The 27,617-nt window shown below is 43.8% G+C and overlaps 1 protein-coding gene across 1 annotated transcript in view; it reads right to left on the reverse strand.

The window, feature by feature from the left end:
- Positions 1–27,617, reverse strand: part of itpr2 (inositol 1,4,5-trisphosphate receptor, type 2) — a 244,007-nt gene that overhangs the window by 50,455 nt on the left and 165,935 nt on the right. The window contains exons 46-49 of the mRNA XM_078554637.1: positions 21,902–22,066; positions 18,073–18,280; positions 17,817–17,903; positions 2,538–2,674 (exon numbers count right to left, since the gene is read on the reverse strand). Coding sequence (XP_078410763.1) covers positions 2,538–2,674; positions 17,817–17,903; positions 18,073–18,280; positions 21,902–22,066 — 597 coding nt within the window. The remainder of the gene's footprint in view (positions 1–2,537; positions 2,675–17,816; positions 17,904–18,072; positions 18,281–21,901; positions 22,067–27,617) is intronic.

Consider the following 27,617-nt stretch of genomic DNA (forward strand, 5'->3'; position numbering starts at 1 on the left):
CGCACACACCAATGCAGCACACACACGCACACACCAATGCAGCACACACACACAGACCAATGCAGCACACACACAGACACACCAATGCAGCACACACACAGACACACCAATGCAGCACGCACACACACACACACACCCACCCACCCACCAATGCAGCACACACACACACACACACCAATGCAGCACACGCACACACACACCAATGCAGCACGCGCGCGCGCACGCACACACACACACACACACCAATGCAGCACACACACACACACCAATGCAGCACACACACACACACACACCAATGCAGCACACACACACACACCAATGCAGCACACACACACACACACACCAATGCAGCACACACACACACACACACACCAATGCAGTACACACACACACCAATGCAGCACACACACACACACACACACACACCCACCAATGCAGCACACACACACACACACACACACACACCAATGCAGCACACACACACACACGCACACACACACACACCAATGCAGCACACACACACACCAATGCAGCGCGCACACACACACTCACACCAATGCAGCGCGTGCGCACGCACACACCAATGCAGCGCGCGCACACACACACACACACCAATGCAGCGCGTGCGCACGCACACACCAATGCAGCGCACACACACACACACACACACACCAATGCAGCACACACACACACACACACACACACACACACCAATGCAGCACACACACACACACACCAATGCAGCACACACACACACACACACCAATGCAGCACACACACACACACACACACCAATGCAGCACATACACACACACACACACCAATGCAGCGCGCGCGTGCACGCGCGCACACACACACCAATGCAGCGCACACACACACACACACACCAATGCAGCACACACACACACACACACACCAATGCAGCACACACACACACACACACACACACCAATGCAGCACACACACACCAATGCAGCACACACACACACACACACACACACACCAATGCAGCGCGCACACACACACACACACACCAATGCAGCGCGCGCGCACACACACACACACACACACACCAATGCAGCACACACACACACACACCAATGCAGCACACACACACACACACCAATGCAGCACACACACACACACACCAATGCAGCACATACACACACACACCAATGCAGCGTGCGCGTGCACGCGCGCACACACACACCAATGCAGCACACACACACACACACACACACCAATGCAGCACACACACACACACACACACACACACACACACACACCAATGCAGCACACACACACACACACACACACACACACACCAATGCAGCACACACACACCAATGCAGCACACACACACACACACACACACACACCAATGCAGCGCACACACACACACACACACACACACCAATGCAGCGCGCGCACACACACACACACACACACACACACACACCAATGCAGCACACACACACACACCAATGCAGCACACACACACACACACACACCAATGCAGCACACACACACACACACACACCAATGCAGCGCGCACACACACACACCAATGCAGCGCGCGCACACACACACACACACACACACCAATGCAGCACACACACACACACACACACCAATGCAGCACACACACACACACACACACCAATGCAGCACACACACACACACACACACACCAATGCAGCACACACACACCAATGCAGCACACACACACACACACACACACACCAATGCAGCGCGCACACACACACACACCAATGCAGCGCGCACACACACACACACACACACCAATGCAGCACACACACACACACCAATGCAGCACACACACACACCAATGCAGCACACACACACCAATGCAGCACACACACACACACAAAAATGCAGCACACACACACACACACACACACACCAATGCAGCACACACACACACACACACACACACCAATGCAGTACACCCACCCACACTCACCCACCAATGCAGCGCGCACGCGCACCAATGCAGCAAACGTGCACACCAATGCAGCGAGCCCACGCACACCAATGCAGCGAGCCCACGCACACCAATGCAGCGAGCCCACGCACACCAATGCAGCGAGCCCACGCACACCAATGCAGCGAGCCCACGCACACCAATGCAGCGAGCCCACGCACACCAGTGCAGCGAGCCCACGCACACCAGTGCAGCGAGCCCACGCACACCAATGCAGCGAGCGCACGCACACCAATGCAGCGAGCGCACGCACACCAATGCAGCGAGCGCACGCACACCAATGCAGCGAGCGCACGCACACCAATGCAGCGAGCGCGCACACCAAGACACGTACACCACACTTGCATGTGCCCCTACATCATATATGTTCACATATATGCAAAGACTCACACACTTATGCACTCCATGTGTACCACACACATGCACAGACATACATCTGCAAGACACACATGCACGCACACACACCATGCACCACACATAAATGTCCTGCATAATGTGTGTTATGTGTATGTACTTATGCAAAGATACTTACATTCTTTGACGGTTTTCTTAACACATCACCAACACCACCCCCATTCCTCAATCCCTGATTTAATACTGTAATAATGCACATGAGTAGAGTGTCACAGGTTTGTTCAGGGCTTGCATCATCATCATCTTGGCCTTCTGCTGGGAAACAGGAAGAATATTTACTTACTTGTAGTCACTGTTTTTGTGTTTACCATATGAAATCTTGCAAATATTTTTCCTGGGCACCAACTACAAGAGAGAATCTAACAGCGGAGTTCAAAATGCTTCCCATTACTCTTCCTTAAAAATCCTCTTCCATTGATCAATGTGGTTAATATTCTAACAATTATACCAAGGGTGTCCCAAAGTGTTTTCAGCAATTTGTGCACAGCAAGGTTCTACACACAATAAATTCCATGAATGGCCAGTTTTGTGGTGGTGTTGATGGAGGATAAAATGTTGGCCAAGACACTCAGAATATTCCCTGCTCTTTGAACAGTTGCAAGAGTTTTTTTTATTCCAACCAAACACATAGGTGGGTTTTTGGTTCAACGTCTGATCCAACATGCAACGCTTCCTCAGTCCTGAAATGTTAGCCTAGGTTGTGACCTCGAAGTTTAGATGGAGGCTTGAACCCACAACGTCCTGACTCAGAGATAAGAGTGCTACCAACTGTGCAACAATGGGTAGACTAACAATTATGAAGTTTATAAGATTGTAATGTTTTGGGACTGTCTCTTTAATTTAAGGTAAGATGGAGGAATAAAGGGGGCAGTGCTCCGAATTCTGCCCGACAACAAGCTTGGGTGGCTTGATTGTTCAAGGTTAAAGTGGAGGTGGGGGTGGGGGGTGGTGGGTTGTCTTACTGGGAAGGAGGTGCTAGATGTATACAGTTGTAGCGGTTGTGCTGATTGTTGATCGCTTGTTGATTTCGAAGTCTCACAGGGGCATGTTAGGAATGTCAGGCTTTATAAACAGCTATACTTCAGACTGTCTGTTTAATTAAAAGATAGAATGGAGTGAGGGCTCTAGAGGATAGCTGATTAGCATTTCTACGTGGATTCACATTTCCATGGAGATGAACTTTGAGAGGGGAAAAGTCCATAGAATGCCATTGTAGTATTGGGTTACAGGGTTCATCAGGTATCACTGAACCTCACAGACAAGTCAATCTGCAGCCATCTGAGAGGCAAAGAATAGGAGATAGAGGTAACTCATCCTGCACCTGAAGCAGAGAAAATGCTGATCCTATTGTTCACCATGCAGAATGCGTATGGGAGCTTGTGCTCAGATTGAAGAGGCTGAGTTTGTGAGGATTCGAGAGAGGCTGGAAAATTTGCCTAGCTTGAGCTAAAGGGAAGAAATCTCCAGTGTAACCCTCACAGTGAAAGTCAGTTCTGGGATTACCCGGAAGTTACCCGGCTGGGAATGGAAAAGGGAAGCAGCACAACGGTGGCAGAGATTAGCTTTGGACCGGTTCCAGAAGAATAAAGTGTCTACTTAAAGGATAGTATAAAGTATAACCATAGCAGATCATCTTCAGTCATGCCAAAAGTTAAATGGGGAGTTCCTTTTCAGTAGTTTAGAGTATAAACTGCCTACAATATACCTGGATAGAGTGGACGTGGGGAAGATGTTTCCATTAGTAGGAGAGACTAGGACCCGAGGGCACAGCCTCAGAGTAAAGGGAAGACCTTTTAGAACAGAGATGAGGAGAAATTTCTTTAGCCAGAGAGTGGTGAATCTATGGAATTCATTGCCACAGAAGGCTGTGGAGGCCAGGTCATTGAGTGTATTTAAGACCGAGATAGATAGGTTCTTGATTGGTATGGGGATCAAAGGTTACGGGGAGAAGGCGGGAGAATGGGGTTGAGAAATTTATCAGCCATGATTGAATGGCGGAGCAGACTCGATGGGCCGAATGGCCTAATTTCTGCTCCTATATCTTATGGTCTTATAGTGTTTAGTCAATGTTGTTTTTAGTTTGTCCGTTACAGTAAAAACTTGAAATCTTATCATTTGATCCTTTCAATCAGCCACTGAAATCCAAGTCCCTTTTTAAAAGTAATCTATGTTGAGCTGTTTAATATGCTGGTACCTGCAACCCAGCAGCCAATTTTACAATGTGGAAAGGCTTTGCCTACCCCCAATGTTTGAGGGGAACTACGTGCAACTTTCCGTCTGGTAGGTTGACTGGACAATCGTGAATGCCATAGAAACAGAAAAGGGCCAATCAGCTCCTCAAGCCTGTTCATTCAATCAGATCATGGCTGATCTCTACCTCAACTCTCTATCTTTTAATATCCAAAATCCACATGCTTTAGGGAGGGGGAGGGGGGTGTGGGGTGGGGGGGAGCTCTAGATTTCCACTCCCCGGTGTGTGAAAAAGTGCTTCCCAATTTCACTCCTGAGCAGCTTAGCTCTAATTTTAGTCCAGGATTCTCCCAGCAGAGGAAATAGTTCCTCTCTATTGAATCCCATTATCATTTTAAACATCTTGATCAGGTTTTCCTTCTATACTCAAAAAGCAAGTTCAGCCAACCACTCCTCAAAATTTTAGCCCAGGTAGCATTCTAGTGAATCTGTGCTGTGCCCTCTCCAAGAGCAATATATCCTTCCTGGGGGGCAGTGCCCACAGAACAGCAGGTTGAGTCTGAGCAAGGCTTTGTTGCAAGTTGAATGGTGAATCCTGGGTAGTTAGTTCACAGTTTCCAATATGAATGGCCAACTGGTACAGCACAACTTCAAATTGTATTATCCTCACACACACTAGACGATAATCCAATTACATCTGGTTCACATAATTAGCAGCCAATTAGTAATATCTTTGCCTATTCATATGTTACAACGTGCAGGTTTCCAAGGTTATAATTGAGCCAGTCGTCTTTTAACAAGAGGTGATTGCCAGCAAGTGTTTGCAGCTCGAGGAACTTTGGATCCGAGTTAAGGAGCTGGAGTCCGAGCTGCAGACATTGCGCCACATCAGGGAGGGGGAAAGTTACCTGGACACTTTGCTCCAGGAGGCAGTCACACCCCTCAGATTAGGTAATTCAAATTTGGCCTGTGATCAGGGACAGGAGGGTGTGACCGCTGGTGAGGCAGGTGTGGGGACCCATGGAGTAGTGTTCAAGGAGCCTCAGTCCCTGCAATTGTCCAACAGTTACGAGGTTCTTGCAAGCTGTGTTGATGAGAGTGGGGACTGCAGTGAGGATGGGCGAACTGACCACAGCACCATGGTACAGGGAGCCAGTCAAGTGAGGGGAGGAAAAAGGAAGGTAGCAGTGGTAGGGGATAGTATAGTTAAGGGGATAGATACTGTTGTCTGCAGCTGTGAACATGGTCCAGGTGGCTCTGTTGTCTGGAGAGGAACTCGGAACGGGAGGGGAGGGATCCAGTTGTCGTCGTCCACGTTGGTACCAATGATGTTGATAGGACTAGAAAGGAGGTTCTGCTGAAAGAATTTGAGCAGTTAGGAGCTAAATTAAAAAACAGAACCTCCAAGGTAACAATCTCAGGACTGCTACCTGAGCCATGGACAAACTGGTATAGGGTAAATAAAGTCAAGGAGTTAAATGCGTGGCTCTAAGATTGGTGTGGGAGGAATGGGTTTCAGTTCATGGGGCACTGGCACCAGTACCGGGGTAGAAGGGAGCTGTTCCGGTGGGTCAGGCTTCACTTGAGCTGTGCTGGGACCAGTGTCCTGGTGAATCGAATAACTAGGGCTGTAGAGAGGGCTTTAAACTAAATAGAGTGGGGGAGGGTTCTAGAAAGAGGATACGTAAGCTTATAGAGCAAAAGTACATGGCAGGCTTGCAGGGCAGCTATTTAGGTAATGATACCCAGTGTGTGACAGGAAGGGACAGAATGTCCAAACATAAAAAACAGCAGCAAATAGGGTCAAAAAGGGAAAAAATGGTAAAAAGGCAAAATTAATGGCTCTTTACTTAGACGCATGTAGTATTCAGAACAAAATAAATGAATTAACAGCACAAATAGGAGTTAATGGGATGATCTTATAGCCATTACGGAGATTACAAGATCATCAAAGCTGGGAACTAAATATTCAGGGGTATGTGACTTTGTGAAAGGGCAGGCAGGGAGGAAAGGGTGGTGGGGTAGCTTTGTTAGTACGAGATGGAATAAGTACGATAGCAAGAAATGATCTTGGATCGGAAGATGTAGAATCCATATGGGTGGAGGTAAGAAATAACAAGGGGAAGAGGACACTGGTGGGAGTAATCTATAGGCCCCCTAACAGTAGCTATGCTGTTGGACAGAGAATAAATCAGGAGATAATGAGGGAATGTAAAAAAGGCAGTATATTAATCATGAGTGACTTTAATCTTCATGAAGATTGGGAAAATCAAATTGGCAGAGATAGCCACGAGCAAGAATTCACAGAGTGTATTCGGGACAGTTTCTTAGAACAATATGTTGTGAATCCAACCAGGGATCAGGCTATTTTGGATCTGGTAATGTGTAATGAGGCAGGTTTAATAAAGGATCTCAGAGTAAAGGATCCCCTAGGAAGCCGTGATCCTGGTATGGTAGAATTCAGTTTGAGAGTGAGAAACTTGGGTTGGAAACAACTATGCTAAACTTAAATAAGGGTAATTACAAAGGAATGAGGGCAGAGTTGGCTGGGGTGGACTGGGAAAGGAGCTTAGCAGAAAAGACGGTTGATGAACAATGGCAGATGTTTAAGAAAATTGTTTATGACTCTCAACAAAGACATACCCCAGTGAGGAAGGAGGATTCAAGGAAGGGGATAAACCAACCATGGTTAACCAAGGAAATTAAGGACAGTATCATATTGAAAGAAAAAAAACATACAATGTGGCAAAGATTAGTGGTAAGCCAGAGGATTAGGAAAGTTTTAAAAACCAACAAATGATGATCAAAAAAATAATAAAGAGGAAGAAAATAAATTTTGAGGGTAAACTAGCAAGTAACATAAAAACGGACAGTAAGAGCTTCTTTAAATATATAGAAAGGAAGAGAGAGGCCAAAGTGAACATAGGCCCCTTAGAGAATGAGGCTGGGGAAATAATAATGGGGAACCAGGAAATGGCAGAGGAGTTGAATAAATACTTTGCATTAGTCTTCATGGTAGAAGGTACTAATAGTATTCCAAAAATACTAAATAATCAAGGGGCAAAATGGGGGGAGGAAATAAATACAATAACTATCACTAGAGAAAAAGTACAAGGGAAACTAATGGGGCTAAAGGCCAATAAGTCACCTGGACCTGATAGGTTGCATCCTAGGAAATTAAAGGAAGTAGCTACAGAGATAGTGGATGCAATGGTTGTAATCTTTCAAGAGTCCTTAGATTCTGGAAAAGTCCCAGAGGATTGGAGAACAGCCAATGTAACGTCCTTATTCAAAAAGGGAGGAAGGCAAAAAACAAGTAACTATAGGCCAGTTAGCTTAACATCTGTCATTGGGAAAATGTTGGAGTCTATTATAAAGGATGTAATAGCAGAGCATTTAGAAATGCATAATATAATCAAGCAGAGTCAACATGGCTTCATGAAGGGGATATTTATTAGAATTCTTTGAGGAGGCAGGATAGATAAAGGGGAACCATTAGATGAAATATATTTCGATTTCCAAAAGGCATTTGATAAGGTACCGCACATAAGGCTACTTAATAAGATAAGAGCCAATGTATTGGGGATAGTATATTAGCATGGATAGAGGATTGGCTAACTAATAGAAGACAGAGTTGGGATAAGGGGGGCATTTTCAGGATTGCAACCTGTAACTAGTGGAGTGCCACAGGGATCAGTGCTGGGGCCTCAATTATTTACAATATATATTAATGACTTAGATGAGGGAAGTGAATATACTATACTGTAGCCAAGTTTGCAGATGACACAAAAATAGATGGGAAGGCAAGTGGTGAGGATGACACAAGGAGTCTACAGAGGGATGGAGACAGGTTAAGTGAGTGGGCAAAAACTTGGCAGGTGGAATATAATGTCGGAAAATGTGAGGTCATGCACTTTGGCAGGAAGAATAGAGGAGCTGAATACTATTTAAATGGAGAAAGACTGCAGAAGGTTGCAGCACAGAGGGATTTGGGAGTCCTTGTACAAGAATCACAAAAAGCTAACATATAAGTTCAACAGGTAATAGGGAAGGCAAATGGAATGGAGTATAAAAATATGGAAGTCTTGCTAAAGCTATACAAGACACTAGTTAGACCACACCTAGAATACTGTGAACAGCTTTGGTCCCTTTACCTAAGGAAAGGTATACTGGCGTCGAAGGCAGTCCAGAGAAGATTCACTAGGTTGAACCTGGACATGGAGGGAATTTCTTATGAGGAGAGGTTTAGTAGGTTGGGCCTGTGCTCATTGGAGTTTAGAAGAATGAGAGGCGACCTTAATGTAACATATAAGATTCTTAGGGGGCTGAGAGGTTGTTTCCCCTTGTGGGAGAGTCTAGGACCAGAGGGCATAATCTCAGAGTAAGGAGTCGCCCATTTAAAATGGAGATGAGGAGGAATTTCTTCTTTCAGAGGGTAGTCAATCTGTGGAATTCTTTACCGCAGAGGACAGTAGAGGCTGGGTTGTTAAGTATATTCAAGGCTGAGAGAGACAGGTTTTTTTAATCAGTAAGGGAATCAAGGGTTATGGGGAAAAGGCAGGAAAGTGGAGTTGAGGATTATCAGATCAGCCATGATCTCATTGAATAGCGGAGCAGACTCGATGGGCTGAATGGCCTACCTCTGCTCCTACAACTTATTATGGTCTTATGGCACTAAAGTACTGTACCAACAAACACCATGGACCCACTGTAACCGGTTACAATAACATAGTATTGGAATTTCCGAGTCGTGGTTTAGGAATGGTGGAGTAAAATTCATCTTGGGAGCCAAAGGGGTGATATCAAATCGAGAGATTGTTCTACACAATTATCCAAGGTTCTTTTCCTTTGTCTTCAATGTAATGTGGGCTGCCTTTTCACTATCATCTATTTTGCAGTATATGCAAAGATCCATTTCTTAATTATTTTTAAGCAACTAAACTACAACTGCTCATTAAGTTGATTCCACTGTATTTCAGTATCTACATTGCCATAGATTTCCATAATTATAATGCTACAGTCATTCGGCAGAATACAGCCTGTGAACTAACTTGGGCAACAGAGAAGCAGATATGGAGAAAACAGCTAGTTCCTAGGAGTCATTTTCCTTTAGGAACTGGATAATGTGGTCCCTCTAACTTTAAGCTGTGACTTAGTGAGGTGCACTCTCCCCTCTGAGTCACAAAGTCGTGGGCTCAAGTCTCACCCCAAAACTGAGCACTGAGCACAAAATCTAAGTTGATACTCCAGTGCAGTACTGAGGGAGTGCTACACTGTTGGAGGTGCCACATTTTGGGTGAGACATTAAACTAAGGCCTGTCTGCTCTCTCAGGAGGTCACAAAAGGTCCCATATCCCATCACATGGCATTTCAAAGAAGGGAAGGGGAAATCCTCCCTGGCGTCTGGGCCAATATTTATCCCGCAACTATGAAAACAGATCACCATGACATTACTGTTCACAGAAATTGGCTACTGAATTTCCCACATTGTGATGGTGGCTGTGGTTTGAAAGTACTTAATTGTCTGTAAAGCACTCTGGGGCATTGTGAAGGGCACTATATAAATGCAAGTTCTTTATTTCTTTCTGTATAAAATCTACCAGTAATTGGCTTGTTTTGGGTCAGTAGTACAGTTGCAAGTTAAAAAATTAAACAATATAACAATTATTACATTTAATTGCATTTGTAGAAGTTCTATACTCGTATTGTAGCTTGAAGATTCTGTCTTGTATTACTGGAAGCAGAAATGTTCATCAGGCTTCATCCATTTAGCAGCTCTCAAGTCCATTGTGACTCTTCCTCAACATTGCAAAACTACCCAACTTTTAAAAATAATGCCGTGCCTCATCTTTGCTTCACATCTCACAAGCAACCTACTACTACTTTTCAAAAAAGAAATGAGCAAAGGCATTACAGTTCATTTCTGAAGTGGTTGAGCTTTGACTGCTGTGGGCTTCAACAAGGGGGTCATGTACAAGTAACTCGTGTTAATAACGTGAGGCGTGTTGTTTATTACTTTGATAAACAAATGCAGAACTGAATTTCATTCCGGGCATAGTTTTAACAAAACGAATGCATTAAGATGACGCCCTTCAATCTTCAACGTGGGAAATTGGCACTCCTGTAACATCTGCACAAACCTCTCTGTCTCCACTGGAGGGAAGGGGCAGTGTCCCAGGATACCTGTGATGCAAAGATTGTGCCCCGTACAAGAATCCGCCTCTGGGGGGCTGCTTGCCCCAGCTGCTCAATGTGATCTCCTCTTTCCATGAGGATATGCTGGGTAAGGGCAGCTCTCGTGGGGCAACATCAGAAACCATAGAGATCTACAGTGGGGTCAAACAGGGTTGTGTTCTGGCACCAACACTCTTTAGCGCATTCTTCTCTTTACTGCTGTCATATGCCTTCAGGTCACCCACAGAGAGCGTCTACTTTCAAACCGGAACTGACAGAAAGATGTTCAACCTTGCTCGAGTTGGACGAAGGGGCAACAAGTCCTCCTCAGAGATTTGCCCTACGCTGACAATGCTGCACTGACATTCCATACTGAGGAACACCTTCAGAAGCAAATGGACAGACTCTCTCACACCTGTAAAGAGTTTGGTTTGACCATCAGCTTCAGGAAGACAAATGTCATGGTTCAGGATGTTGTCATATCGCCAACTATCAGCATTGACAATGTGACACTGGAGGTGGTTGATAGCTTCACATATCTAGGCTCCACAATCACCAGCAATCTGTCACTTGATGCTGAAATCAACACACACATCACAAAAGCTGCAGCTGTTATATCCAAGCTGAGTGAGAGAGTGTGGAACAACAGCAACCTGACTGAGAACACCAAACTATGAGTTTACTAAGCCTGTGTCCTCAGTGCACTCCTCTACAGTGGTGAGACCTGGACAACATATGCCAGGCAGGAAAAAGCGGAACAGTTTCCACCTTCACTGCCTCAGACGTATCCTCGGCATCTCTTGGCAGGACAAGGTCACCAACTCAGGGATCCTGGAGCATGTTAATTCCATCAGCAAACACTCATTGCTAAGGCAGCAACATCTGCGCTGGCTCAGCCACATTCATCAGATGGATAACGGCCATAAGCCCAAAGACCTTCCGCACGGTGAACTGGCCACTGGGTCACGACCTCCTGAGCGTCCATACCTCCGCTACAAAGACACCTGCAAGTGAGATATGAAGATGGCCGACACTGACACTGACAACTGGGAGACATTCGCTGATGGCCATGACCTCTGGAGGCCGACTGTTTGGAAGGGCATCGGAATAGGCGAGGAGAAATGAAAAGGTCAGTTGGCCGAGAAGAGGGCCCAGAGAAAACAGAAGCCAGTGAATCGTGCACCTTCTCAGCCCACTGTCTCCCTCTGCAGCAAATGTGGCAGAGACTGCCATTCCAGAGTGGGGATCCTGAGGCACACTAGGCGATACTTAACACAGAGTTAACCATCAAGATGCAAACCTTCATCTTACGAAATGGAAGGCTGCCACAGGGCTGGCCTCAGGGCATCTCAAAGCACTGTGTTGGTAGTGAAATACTTTTTGAAATGTTGTCCCTGTTGTAATGTAGGAAGCCAAGTTGCTGACAGTAGGTTCCCACAAACAGCAATCTGAAAATGATCAAAGTATCTGTTTTAGTGATTTTGGTTGAGGGATACATATTGGCCAGGACACTGGAGAAAAACCCCCAGTGCATCTGATGGATCAGGCTGGGCCTCAGTTTAATATCCCATCCGAAAGCCAGCATCTCCGACAGTGTGGCACTCCGTCAGTGCTACCCTAGAGTGTCATCCTTGATTTTTTTCTCTGCTCGAGTCCTGGAGTGGGACTTGAACCCAGAACCCATTTTGACTGAGAGGCAAGTGTGTCACTAACCAAGCCACAGCTGACAATTGTACAGCATCATGGAACAGGGTGGTATCAAGTGTAAAAGGACAAAGGTAATGCTGAGCCTGTACAATTGGTTAGGCCACAGTCAGAATACTGTATCCAGCTAGGAGTGCCTTACTTTAGAAAAGGATGAAAAGGCAAAGGGGAAGGTGCAGAATAGAGTCAATAGATATGAACAGCAGGTGTTGTAATATCAATATCTTAATGATGAGATCTTGAGACTTGTATATTTAGCAATGAGTGTTTGCTGATGGAATTAACATGCTCCAGGATCCCTGAGTTGGTGACCTTGTCCTGCCAAGAGATGCCGAGGATACGTCTGAGGCAGTGAAGGTGGAAACTGTTCCGCTTTTTCTTGCCTGGCATATGTTGTCCAGGTCTCACCACTGTAGAGGAGTGCACTGAGGACATTTATTGTTCATTTTTTAACTATTTACAAATCCACGCCTGTCATGCAAGGAGCTGGTACCTCCATGCGGGCTGCTTCCAGAGTGTTCTTTCTAGCCTGTGTTCTCTCAGTCCAATACCATGTGACTCTATACATCATACTGTGGGCAGTGCTATTTTCCAGTCCCACGGTAACGCTTGCTCTGCTGAGCACCTTTACATTACAATGGCATGCAGGCACATCATACAACAGCAGGGACTTGGAGAGAAAAGGGGAAATGAGGCTCTTTTCACAAGAAGCTATGGGGAAATACAATGTCAAAATGGTGAAAACTTTTCATGAGGTGAGAAAGAAAAAGAAAACATTTCTGCTGGTCAGAGCATTGGGAATGAAAGATCACAAATGTAATATTACCGGCAGCAGAGCAAATGATGAGGTTAGAACAATTGTTTTATACGGAAGGTCATAGGTTGTCCTGCCAGAAACAGCATGGAAGAACAACTTGTAGGAGCTTTTAAAAAAGGAAGCGGATAAATAATTTTTAAAAATATGAGCATCAGGAAAAGACCATGGGATTTGAGTCAGAGAGCTGTGATGGGCAGAATGGGCCGAACAGTCTCTTACAGTGAACCACGTCCACAATTCCACAAAGTTTCTGTTGATCAAGACTAGGATTCCACAGAGATACTGAGACTAGAACTTCCAGCTTCCTGGCTCAAAGCCACAATCTCTGGAGCTTCCATTTAAAGGCTGAAAGAAATACCATGTATTTTTTTTTAAAAAAGCAACCACAGCACTTGAAAGCTGAAGAAAAACAGTGCGATATTCCAGTGTGGTTATAATACGCAGGGTAGGGCCTGATGTACCAGTGCCACCTGGAATTCAGATGCTGGAATTTCCTTCCAGGAATTCCACAATCAGGGTGAGGCGGCCACTGAGCTCCAAAAAATGGCAATCAGTTGATTCCTGATCGGAAGAGAGAAGGGGAACGATGCTGACTTGGTGCGATAGCGAATCAGCCACCAGCTTTACATCCCTAATTATTTTTTATTGTCAGTGTCAAAACTTCAACCCAGGGCTGGGATTTTCCAGCCCTGCCCGCCACCAGGATGGTCTGGTCCCGCTGCATCCCGCACAGCGGGTCCCACCACAAAGGGGCTGGGAAATCCTGGCCCAGGTTGCTGACTCGCTATCACAGAGTCAAGATCACCTCCAATACCTTCATCTTGGAAAAAAAACAGCAAGAACAGGGAATTGGTCATCACTGATATAAGGCTTTTTTATGCCTCCTCTTTCTAATGCGACTGCTCAGTAGATGGATCCTTTACCTAATATGTGGTTATAGAAGGTTACACAAATTTTTACATATAACACCATTGGAGAATCCCAGATTTCTCCTCACTGACTTGGCCCGCATGTGGCTGCCCACACCCACACCCCCACCATCAGCCCACCACCCTCCCCACCCCACTCACATCTGACAGCTCATTTCCTGAAGCTTAGACCACCATTTCTTATTTACCGGGTTGTCCTGCTTGAACCTTGTTAGCTTGGAGGTTTGGGAAGGAATATTCTTAGTATCGGTGCTTCATTGACAAATAAATCATCAATTGATGGATAAATCCAAAGGTTTTAACAGCAATTTGAGATCTATGGAGAATTAATGGGAATATTGATATTAATGGTGTATGTGGCTTCCAAAACTCCACAGTAGCCCACAAAATACGACTTGCATTTTTAGAGCGGTTCATTTTTAGAGCATTATCAAACAAAACTATTATGACCACAACCAAAAAAGGAACTATTAGGTCAGGTGACCAAACGTTTGGTCAAAGAGGTAAGTTTTAAGGAGCAAAGGTGGAGAGATTTAAGGGGGGGAGTTTCAGAACTTAGGGCCTAGACAATTGTGGGAGGGCACTGCCACCAATGGTGGACTGATGAAGATCAGGGGTGTCCAGAATTGGAGTAATGAAGAGTTCTTGAGACGGTTGCATGGCTGGAGGAGATTACAAAGATATGGATGGGTGAGGGAACAGGTCACGGAAGGATTCAAACATCAGGATGAGAAGTACAGAAACCTTTGATATCCCACTTTTTCATATCCTAACACCTGAGGTTTTTGTCTGATTATGCTTTTGTGAAGCACCTTAATATTTTTTTCCTAAGTTAAAGATGCTATACAAATGCAAACTTCATATGGACAAATAAGGAAGAATGTGTTTGGGATGGATGTTAAAACTACTGCTGTTGGGAGGAAATAAACTGAGGAACAGATCCAGGGTGAGCCCTTAAATGTGGCACTGGTTTGGAGTTGCCATGGAGGTCACAAAGCAAAATCAGCAGCACCCTACCCATCACTTTAAACATCCCTGCATTACCAATGCACAGTGACAGCAGTGTGCACCATCTACAAGATGCACTGCAGGAACTCACCAAGGCTCCTTAGACAGCACCTCCAAACCCACAACCACTACCATCTAGAAGGGCAAGGGCAGCAGATAGATGGGAACACCACCACCTGGAAGGTCCCCTCCAAGCCACTCACCATCCGGATTTGGAAATATATCGCCATTCCTTCACTGTCACTGGGTCAAAATCCTGGAACTCCCTCCCTAACAGCACTACAGATGCATCTATACCACATGGACTGCAGCGGTTCAAGAACATGGCTCACCACCAGCTTCTCGAGAGCAATTAGGAATGGGCAATAAATACTGGCCTTACCAGCAGTGTTGACATCCCCAGAATTGTTTTCAGTTTTAAACAAAAATCTTAAAGAAGATAATTTTTTCTCTGGACAACATGACAAAACTTTTTCCATTTAACTATAATTATAGATCAATGATAAACCAGGACAAAAGCTTTTACACAAAGAGGAATTCTAACCCATATCTCATGATATCCCATGAGGATGACTGCACATTTATTTGTAAGATTAAATAGATGAGAAAGATTAAGTACAAGAGATGCGAGACGAGATTTCTAAAACATAGCAAGTACACTTTCCTTTTGTGACAAGCATGCAGCTAAACTGGGTTCTTATGTAAATGGTTTGAACAGGACTGAAAAACATCACATTCACAGGATAGAGTTTCTTAAAGGCAGGTTTTACTTATGCACTCTACATTCCAAAAATATATAATTTTCCCCATTTGTTTATCTTTTTAAAAAGCAACCTCTCCTCAAACTAGCTGAAGTTATATATTATGGGATAGAGTTTCTGCTTTGGGTACAATTCCAGAGTAAATTGTGCCCAAAATTGCCCCCATTTAGGAAAATGCTTCTTACCCTGAACTTCCTCTCACTCATTTGCATATCGCTGATCGCAAAACCTGCCATGAATCATGCAAATTTAAGCTGTGTTTTAAAATGTTAACTTAAGAAAAAATGGCTTTAAAAAATATTCCTCGATATAGTTAAGAGCGGGAACTTGGCATAGTTCAACTACAAGAGCTGAAAACAGGTTTATTGCAAAAAAAAAAGCATTTTAAATCACTACCAATCCACTGCCTGTGGCCCATTTTAAACCACTGAAAATGACTTTAAAAACCCCCCAAAGATTTTCTAGTTAGATTAGGGTACAGTAGAGATCTCCTTAGTAAGTTAAAGCAAAAATCCTTTTCAAAATGTACCTATTAGTGTACTTGTGCCCAAAGTTTTCCAGTTTAATACATGGAACCTTCTCAAAGAGGGTGGCGTTGTGGTAATGTCACTGCATTGGTAATCCAGGGGCCCAGGTTAATGCTCTGGGGACATGGGTTCAAATCCCACCACGGCAGCTGGTGGAATTTGAATTCAGTTAATAAATCTGGAATTGAAAGCTAGTCTCAGTAACGGTGACCATGAAACTACCAATCTGGTTCACTAGTGTCCTTTAGGGAAGGAAACCTACTGTCCTTAACCCGACGTCAACGCGCAGCTGTGCGATATTTCATTCAGCGAGCATGCACTGGCCGACAATTAAAAGGCCTGTTAAGGCCATTAAATTATCAAACTAGTTGAAATTTTTGCTGCCCGTCCAACCTTACGGCTGGCGGGCAGGCAAAAAAGCCAAGCGGCCTTTGCACTTTTTAGGAAGCCTCATCCACAGGCGGGATGAGGTGTCCAATAGCAAATAAAAATGTAAAAATTTTAAAACTTAATTAATAACATGCTCATGTGACAAAATCACATGGGGGGGGGGGGGGGACATGTTTCATTACATTTTTAATTTCATTTTTTTTTAATATAACTCCATCTCCCTGAGGCAGCTCCATCCCTCAGGGAGATTATGAAGCAAGCATGAGCAAAGTTCATGCTCGCCCCGCTCGCACTCCTCCCCCCCGCCCACACAGGCAGCACTAAGAGCTGCCACTTGCGTTTCACGCTGGGTGGGCCTTAATCGGCCTGCCAACGTGAAATTGCCTTCCGGCCTCGATCACGGGCAGGGGTCATCTTCCTGACTGCCCCTACCCACCCCCGCCCCAACAAGGGTGAAATTCTGCCCAATGATTTTATCTAGCAGAAGAGATTGTGACAACTTGAATTGCGTTGAACTGAATTTCAGCTACAAATTCTGCAAGCTTTTGTGCTGGTTATGCTGATATCGGGTGAGTTTTTGATAGATTTTTGAAATATCGGGGAGTTGAGGGCTATGAGGAGCTGAGGCCTGGGGCAGATCAGCCATGATCTTATTGAATGGCAGGGCATCCTTGAGGGGCCAAATGGCCTACTCCTGCTCCTATTTCTTATGCTGTTATAAAAGAAACCAACACAACTGCAAGTTCAAGTGTGCAAACCAGGAATGGGACAGATATGGGAAGCAAGCAGTTTTTGTTTTCAATGCCAGCTCTTTTCATTTGATAAGACTTGAAGCAACATAATGCTGTAATGACGCCGATCACCCTTGTTTTATGACACACGGCCTTGTTTACTAACCTGCAGTTGCACTAGGTAATATAGAACAGTTCTCCCGACACACATCCTCCTGATCGTTTAAGTGAGAGCCATAGGGGCTTCCTTGGGCTGTACAACAAAAACAAATTGTGTCAGACTGCAATTCATCATTTTAAGCCTGCCAAGTGTAAATTGCAATTATTTGGCACCTTCAATATCAAAAGATTATCCGCAGTGCATTTGTACAGGAATTCAACTGGTTCAATGCTGCCTAGTTCTAGGAAGGAAATGAAGTTACCTGTTAGAGGCGTTCTGGGTGTTCTGTTCTTCTCCAGTCGGTCCACCTCCATGATGAAATCATCTTGTAGGAAGAGGAATCCCACAATGGAGAAGAGATAGACAAGGATAAGAGCCAGAACTGCTGTCAGGATAATGGACCGGCCATTGCGTGTGACACTTTTTATGACATTAAGCAATGTTTCTTCCCTGTAGACTAAGTCAAACAACTGGAGAAAAAAAAAAATTAACAATTCAATTAATGATAAGGGGATCAAAACAAGAAAAAAAAATCACTCAAAACAATTTCTAAAAGAAAAAGTAAGGTAACTTTCAGTTTTCTGAACAAGGTACTTCTGTGCAAGTGCACAGTTAGGAGACATGTCTCCCAAATATGGTTATATAGGGACTCTGCTCCCAAAGGCGAGAGAGTCATCCAATGAATAGCTAGGGTACATTAGCAAGCAAGAAGAATCTTTTATCATCAAAGCTTCTGCTTGACTGGAACTTGAAGAGCAGGTAGGCCCTTCCTAATGTGAATATGTATCCGGGAGATCAACTGCTTCCCAAATGAGCCTACCCAACAAACTTAGCTTCAGGACAGGATGACATGGCAACATTTTCCCTATTTTGAGAGCGAATGCAACAACTGGACTCTCAGGTGAGAACAAGGCTCTCTTTCTGTAAAAAGAACAACGGTGAAAGAGGAACTAGTTCAGGCATGTGAAGGCTTTAAAATTGATACTAGATAGGCTGTCTATACTTAAAATCAACAGGGCACTGGGACTGAATGAAATACATCCCAGGATACTGACAGAGTGAGTGGAAATTGCAGAGGCAGTGACCATAATTTTCCAAACTTCCTTAGGCTCAAGGTTGGTGCAAGAGGACTGGAGAATTGCACATGTTCAAAAAAGGGTGTAAAGATAAGCCCAGCAACTACAGGCCAGTCAGTTTAACTTCAATGGTGGTAAAACTTCTAGAAACAATAATCTGGGACAAAACTGATAGTCACATGGACAAATGTGGACTAATTAAGGAAAGTCTGCATGGATTTCATAAGGGAAAATCACGTTTAACTAATTTGCTGGAGTTTTTGAAGAGGCAACAGAGATAGTTGAAGAAGACAATGCTGTTGATGTGGTGTATATGGACTTCCAAAAGGTGTTTGATATAGTGCCACACAACAGACTTGTGAGCAAAGTTATAGCGTGTGAAATAAAAGGGACAGTAGCAATATGGATACAAATTTGACTGAGTGACAGGAAACAAGGAGTAATGGTTATGAATGTTTTTCAGGCTGGAGGAAGGTTTCTAATGCAGTCCCCCCCAGGGGTCAGTGTTGGGACCATTGCTTTTCCTGATATACATTAATGACCCAGACTTTAGTGTACTGTGCACAATTTCAAAATTTGCAGATGACACAAATCTTAGAAGCATTGTGAACTGTGAGGAGGACAGTGTCATTACAGGTGACAAGACAGTCACTAGTTAGACCTCAGCTGGAATATTGCATCCAGTTCTGGGTGCTGCATTTTAGGAAGGATGTGATGGCATTGGAGAGAGTGCATAAAGGATTCATGAGAATGGTTCCAAGGATGAGGAACTTTAGTTATGAAGATAGATTGGAGAAGTAAAGGCTGTTTTTCTTGGAGAAAAGGCAGCTTAAAGGAGATTTGATAAGAATATTCAAAATCATGAGGGGTCTGGTCAGAGTAGATAGGGAGGAACTGTTCCCACTGTTAAAAGAATGGAGAGTAAGAGGGCACAGATTTAAAGTAATTGGCAAAAGAAGCAAAAGCGACACGAGGAAAAACTTTTTCACACAGAGTGGTTAACTTCTGGAAAGCACTGGGGACAGGTTCAATCAAGGAATTCAAGAGGGAATTAGATTATTTGAAAAGAAACCATGTGCAGGGTTATGGGGAGAAGGCAGGAGAATGGCACTGGGTGAATTGTTCAGTCAGAGAGCCAGTGCAGACACGACGGGCCGAAAGGCCTCCTCCTGCACTGTAACAATTCTGTGATTCAATGGGTTGAATGGCCTCCTTCAGTGCTACAAACCTCTATGGTTGGAGCATCCAACACTCCCGGATCTGGGGAAAGCTATGGGAGTGGGATTGTGTGACTGGGTGGCCAGGGAAAAGAAAATCTGGAGTTTCTCAAAGTTCTGAAAAGGATAGCCTGTAAAAACCAGTGTATCTGTGGTGAATGAGTGTTGCTGGAGTATTTAACCATCTTTCATCACAGTCGAGGAGAATCTGGCTTTGAACAATGTGTGGAATGGTAATGAAATATATATGGATAAGGTGAATTTGGCCACTCACTGTAGTAGTGAAGGACTTCAAAAGGGTCAAACTGAAGAAATACCTCAGACCAATCATCTCTGACTTAACAAGAATGCATGACAGTTATTGACTTAAACACTTGATATGACCAGATCTCAAGTATAGGAAGCTGACCCAGTCCCATGGGTTGATGATTAAGAAAACTGAATTGCAAATCGAACACATGAATGATTGATTCATATTCCCCTTTAATATACAAGAGGACAAGAAGCAGGAACCTACTAAAGTTCAACCCAGGGATACAATTTTTAGTTCAACATTCCCCAAATGTGCTGCAAATGGAACCACAATACTTCTGGAAAATTATAATATTAAACGAACTTCCTTCACATTATAGTTTAACCATTTTTCTGCACTAACTTAGATGATCTTTTTACCTACGTAATCATTCTGCACAGAGGTTGTTAGAATCCCAGTTACACTTCACAATTTGTATAAAAACAATTCAGGTCGATTACAGGATAACTTCTCCTTGGTGAGGAGAGCTTACAGATCACCCTGGAGCCGAAAGTCTACAAGGACCTGACCACCTTCAAACTTAACAGGCTCATAATCATTCCCTTGAGAATAGAAGGCTGAATGGTGATCGGACTGAGGTGTTCAAGATGATTAAAGGGTTTCGCAGGGTAGATAGAGAGAATGGGTTTCCTCTGGTGGGGGAAATCCACAATGAAGTGGCAAAATTTCAAAGTTAGAGCTCGGCCATTCAGGGGGAGGTCAGGAGGTACTTCTTCACACAAAGGGTAGCGGAAATCTAGAGCTCCCTCCCCCAAAACACTCAATCTGGGGGTCAACTGAAATTTAAAAAGTGTGATTGATAGATTATTAGATAAGGGTGTTAAGGGTTATGAAATCAAGGCAGGAAGGTTGGAGTTAAGGTAAATATCAGCTATGGTCTAACTGAATGGTGGAACAGACTTAGGGGGTGAGGGGGATGGGTACTGGGGTTTGAATGGCCTCCTTTTGTTCCCGTCTTCCTGAGTTTCTATTGGTAACAGTATATAGCTTGCAATCGATCTATTAAAATAACTTTCCAACCTGAAATCAACTCTGCAGGAGCCTTAAAGGGAAAGGCTAAGCCAGCAGGAAAACAGTAACAACCATGACCCGAGACTGACCAGTACAATGGGGAGTGGCCTGGTTTTTCACCTCTCCCAGGATATTACACGATTGGGTACGAGTACTAGTATAATGATGCATGAACAGTCACATTTGTGTGGGACAGATTGGACGGAACATTCAGTCTCCTCCTGTCTGTCGGTTTTCATATGAGATCAGCTGATATATATAATTTATCTAAACAAAAGTTAAAACTGCCACTATGAAATTCTTAGGGCAGAAATAGTTATATATTCAGCCAGAAACATTTAGAATTAGAACTGCACGAGCTGTTAAACATGGATCATTTATTGTCTCTTCCTTGCAGACTTCTTCTATTGGTACATGTGTGCCTCAGGTGGACAAAATGCACAATACAATTTTCAATACACTACAGCCACTTACCAGAAAACTGTAGAAGAATTCATGAGCAAAAAGGCCAAGCATACAGACCACGACATAGGTCACATGGTACAAAAACTCCACATCCATGACCACTGCCTTATAACCACGGGTGAACGTTCCACGATTTCCAACAAAACTGACTAAGAACACGATTTTATTGCACAGCTAAAGAAAACAGAAGAGTGAGAATTTATTACATCAGTAGTTAAAAAAAAGTCACCCCCACCCAGAGTGAAAAGAAAAACTCCTATCTGGAATTAATTCAAGCCAAGTGTGAATTATACTGTCAGAGACTGGTCAAAGTAATACCTCACTGAATCACATGACTGCCAGACCATTCTGAAATGTGCTTCTTTTTAATCAACACCATTCTGTGCTGCTTAAGGAAGGACCAGGCTATGTTACAAGGTGCAAGTGAGATGCTCTAGGTTAGGCACGGTTTACAAGGCAACAGTCCAACTATTATCTCTATGATAGTCTAAGAAATGAGATGGACCTAATGGAAGGCATGAATTCGTATGTTTGTGCAGTGATTGAAGAACTAAAGCAAGGTAATTGGCTATAGTCCAGCAGGGACCATAGGCATCTCTTGCCATCAGAGAAATTGGTATATAGTTTGAGGAGCATGACTCTGCACCAAGCATGGGGGGTAGGGCAAGAACTACCACAGTTGGTACAGGGATTGAACCCAAATGGTTGGCATAATTCTGAACCACTCTCTAGCCACCTAGTCAACTGAGCTAACCAACCCCCAAAGAGTGGAATTGAGGTAGAAAATCAGCCATGACAGAATGGAATGGCGAGTGACCTACTCCTATTTCTTAAAGAGCGCTCTTATAATTTCACTATACAGAGAGCACAGTATAAATCTCAATTCCCTCTGACAAAAGAGTTCAGCATTCTCCATTTAGGGATTTTCAAGGATGTTTGAGGAGATTTGAGTCATGAATGGGATCTAAAAGTCAGCAGAAATGTTGAAATCTATTTTTCTCATGCGTACCTAACTCGTATTGAATTACATTTTATCAAAATGGAACGAGCACAAGGGGGAAAAAATGATTTCCTGCCACTGTCGTTAGCCAGTAACTTTGTTGCTACCAAGTTTCCATCCACTTCTACGAGCAGTCTTTATGGATATTGTATTTCATCTCTCAGCATTTGAGAAAAATATATGGAGCAAACTTTCACTTTCCATTGGATGAAAGGTGACTGGTTAATAATTTGGAGGCTGTTGAAGGCACATCAACTGAGTCAACTGAGCATGACTCTGCACCAAGCATGGGGGGTAGAGCAAGAACTACCACAGTTGGTACAGGGATTGAACCCAAATGGTTGGCATAATTCTGAACCACTCTCTAGCCAGTCAGGTTGCTGCAATGATGCCATCTGGTTCACTAATGACGGAAATCTGCCAACTTTACACGGTCTGACTTACACGTGGCTTGAATCTCTCACTAACAGGGTTGAGTCTTGGCTGTCCTCTGAAGCTATTCCATTAAATCAAAATTCACTGTGAAGAATGGCACACCGCCCCACAGAGTGCAGCTATGCAAGGGAAAGACAGCTCAACATCACCTCCTCAGGGACACCAGGATGGGCAAAAACATGCCCATCTTGCCAGTGATACCCACACCACCTGTCACCTGTTTTGTGCAGGAGGCTATATAAACATGGAAATTGAATTTCTGCATCAGTGCAAGATTCTCTAATTTCAACTTTGGAGGTACCAGCGGGCAAAGCAAGCACTGGTCATGAATCAGCTGTTTGTACCAGGCAGTGAGGAATCTAACTAGGAGTCTTTAAAGGGATTGCTGCTGGCTGCCATTAAAAAAAGTCCCAGACTTCATTTTGTTCTGTTTAAGTTTTTGTAGGAGTACTCCTCCGCCTGGCTCCACACAAATACTGAAGCCCAGGCACTTTTCCAGAATCTGCCTCCCAGCCAGCTCTCTCACTCACTCCGTTCCACCTGTAGGCTGATCTGCCAGCCTTGCCTTTCCCCCGTTCAGGATCAGCTTCCCTCTGACCCTTCACTTTCACCTACATGCCAGCTCCTTATGGCCTCTCTCAACCAGCGAGCTGCAGTGAACTACCATTTATGTTGCGGAATGTAATTAATATACAAAATCGCAAACTCTCTTCTCAGGGCTCTGGGCTGCATCAAACACACTGGAAGAAACTAAATCAGCATATATTTTGAAGTGTTGGGCTTTTTGGTTCGTTTTCCACCAGTGATAGATACAATCACGCAAGATGAAAATGACAGAGTGAAATTATAGATTGATACAGTACAGAAGCAGGCCATTCAGCCCATTATGTGTGTATCAGCTCTTTAAAAGAGCTATCCAATTAGTCCCACTTGCGCCCTGCTGTTTCCCCAGAGCGATGCAGAGTACAAAAGGACTTTATGATAAACCTACATAAAACACTGGTACGGCCTTAACTGGAGTATTGTGCCCAATTCTGGATGCAACACTTTAGGAAGGATGTGAAGGCATTAGAGGGGGTGTAGAAAAGATTACCGAGAATGGTTCCAGGGATGAGGAACTTCAGTTACGTAGGCAGGTTAGAGAAGTTGGGGCTGAAGTTTAAGAGTAGATTTGATAGGGGGATTCAAAATCACGAGGGGTCTGGATAGAGTCGATCAGGAGAAATTGTTTCCATTAGCGGAAGGATTGAGAACCAGAGGACACCGATTTAAGATAATTGGCAAAAGAACCAATGGCGACATGAGGAAAGCTTTTACATGCCACGAGTGGTTAGGATCTGGAATGTTCAGCCTGAGAGTGTGATGGAGGCAGGGTCAATCGAGGATTCAAGAGGGAACTGGACTATTATCTGAAAAGGAAGAATGTGCAGGACTACGGGGAGAAGGCGGGGGAATGGCCCTTTCAGAGAGCTGGCACAGACAAGATGGGCTGAACAGCCTCCTTCTGTGCTGCAACCATTCTATGATTCTGCCTCCACCACACTTTCAGACATTATCGTGCAGATCACGGCTCATCGAGTTAAAAAAAAAAATTCCTCATCTCCCATCTACTTCTTTTGCCAATTACCTTCAAACCATGCCCTCTGGTCACCAACCTTCCCAGCACTTTATAAATACTCATCATAATTTTGAACAACTCCATTAAACTTCTATTTCTAGTCTCTCCACATACGTAAAGTACCTCATCCAGATGCCATTTGATACCACCTCTTCTGCACTCAGCTCCCAAGGCTTGGAACATCAAACATCTTGCAGAATCAAACTCACAGCTGAATATTTAAATCAAGTACTTTGAAATGGTCCCCATTTTCAAATACTGCCCTTCCTCCTCTTCCAGCTCTTACCCCACCAAAATCAAAATTAAAGAGCTGTTGAGTGAACTGGCCCTAGAACTGGTATTAAAGCAGTTAAATGTAACGTACCCTGTACATTCAAAGGTCAGTGTCTGAGTTTAAAACAGTGATACTTGTAGAATGAATCAATCGTGATATTAATAACTTCCAGATCCCTGAACTATGAGCACATCAGACTGAACATATGAAAGAACCAATAACTTTAACCTAAATTAAAAATGCAGAAAATTTTCAGCCGTATTCCTCACTCTAACATGTTGTATAGCAAGTTATTGCTGACTTCATTAACCATTTGCCTTAATACCAGACTTGGCTTTTATTGCAGAAGCCTTTGACACTTGCAATCCAAAATATTAGATCAGCATTATGAGTACAGTAATAAAAACACAATTGACACACAGTATTAGCCTCCAAAATGTTTCAAACTCAGTTTGCTATATACACAGTCATTTTCTCAATTTCACCTACTTTTAAATTAAAAGAAAACTGTTCCTTACCCTGAGGCTTTTGTAAGAAAATCTGGAAGTAAGAAATAGCCCCCTTTCACAGATCACGTACAACTTGTATTCAACCCAATTCAATCTGCCCTGTGACATTTTTCCATAAAGCTAAAACGTTAAGAAATGAATCGAGTCCATAAGCAACGGCCTCAGATTTTGACTACATCGTGGGTTGGAAGGAGTACCATCTATTCCGCTGGAGATCAAGGGAGCAGGGGATAGGGAGTTCGGCACAGCTGAGGTGAGGGGGTCTGGAAAGCAGAGGATTAGGGAGAGGAGGAATGCTGCACAGGACTAGTTCTCAAGGAATCTTTAACTTACAATTGGTTGGCGCTCCTGCATCAAGTCTCTATTTAGTATGTCGCTGGGATGATTAATGGATTCAACCAAGTCAGAAATCAAGATGACGGCTGGAACAAGTTTTAAACAATGGCTTGGTTTGTTGAGATTTTTCTATTCTTTTCTGGGATGTGGGCGTCACTGATAAGGTCAACATTTATTGCCCATCCTTAATTACCCTTGAATCGAGTGGCTTGCAAAGCCATTTCAGAGGGCAGTTAAGAGTCAACCACATTGCTGTGGATCACACGTAGGCCAGACCAGGTAAGGATGGCAGATTTCCTTCCCTAAAGGACATAAGTGAACCAGATGGGTTTTTACAAGAACCTGGTCACAATTACTGAGACTAGCTTTTTAATTCCAGATTTATTAATTGAACTTAAATTCCCCCAGCTGCCATGGTGGGATTTGAACCCCAGGACATTAGCCTGGGCTCCTGGATTACTTGTCTAGTAACATTACTGCTACACTACTCCTTCGTCTTGAGTGATAACTGTTGTCAACTCATTAGCACCTTTAGTAATAAACAATCCTGGTGATTGGATTGGCCAATTCTGTGATGGATGCTTATTCCTGATTGGTAGGTTTATGTACCTGCCTACGTTTAAACAAATCAGTTTTACTCATCTAATACTAATTATTTACGCCAATCAGAAAAGTGATGACAGATGATTTCCTTGTGATGGACACATTTAAATGCAAGACGCACAACACGTCTTTTTACCCACATTGATGAACAGCAACAGCCCAAATCCCAGAGCTGTCCCCCTGCCATTGCCTATCCCCTCAAGACGGAACCTTGTCCATTCATCATTTTCTGCTTACATACCAGCTGATTTGTCACTAATTCCACGACCCTTATTATTTAACAGCTTCAGGAATCTAAACTTTATCTGAGGCCTTCAGAAGCCCCGGGCAAACCATCTATCTACCAGATAGTTTGCTGATGATTCAGTTACTTCAGATTGAAGCATAAATCAACACCATGAACACCATTCCATGCTGACAGCATCTCATGACCTCCAGGAACATGCATTGGGCCCTTCTGACAAAGTGCTCTTGAAGAATTGTCCCATTCCTGAAATCAAACTAATCTGTTATTCTGCAGTTCCATAGCAGTTTTCAATGGTGACAGTTCGATAGTGAACTGGCAGTATTCCAGACATTTTTCTGGTATACTTCTGCACATAGAAAACTCCTAAAAATATTTTGATCAAAATTCCTGCATTCCTCTGACCAGCCCAGGACAACCTTGCCTTCTAGCTAAACTGGTCCCAGTAAAGGAACTGCTTGCAGGTCGTAGAAGATTTAGTCTTTCAACCACAGTCTCCAGAGAAACACTTGGTGAGAATGGAGCATAATATTAAGGAGCCTAATGGGAATGTAACTCAACCTAAATGATAGCAAAAACAGAAAACATAATAGAGTCCTATTTATTATACATTATTATGCCTACACTTATGATGTAAATTGCCTACGTAAACTGCCTATGTAAACTTATCACACTGTAATAATACTCTCCTGCCAGTAGTGGTGCT

The sequence above is a fragment of the Cetorhinus maximus genome, chromosome 12 (genome assembly GCF_964194155.1).
Source record: "Cetorhinus maximus chromosome 12, sCetMax3.hap1.1, whole genome shotgun sequence".
Lineage (NCBI taxonomy): Eukaryota > Metazoa > Chordata > Chondrichthyes > Lamniformes > Cetorhinidae > Cetorhinus > Cetorhinus maximus.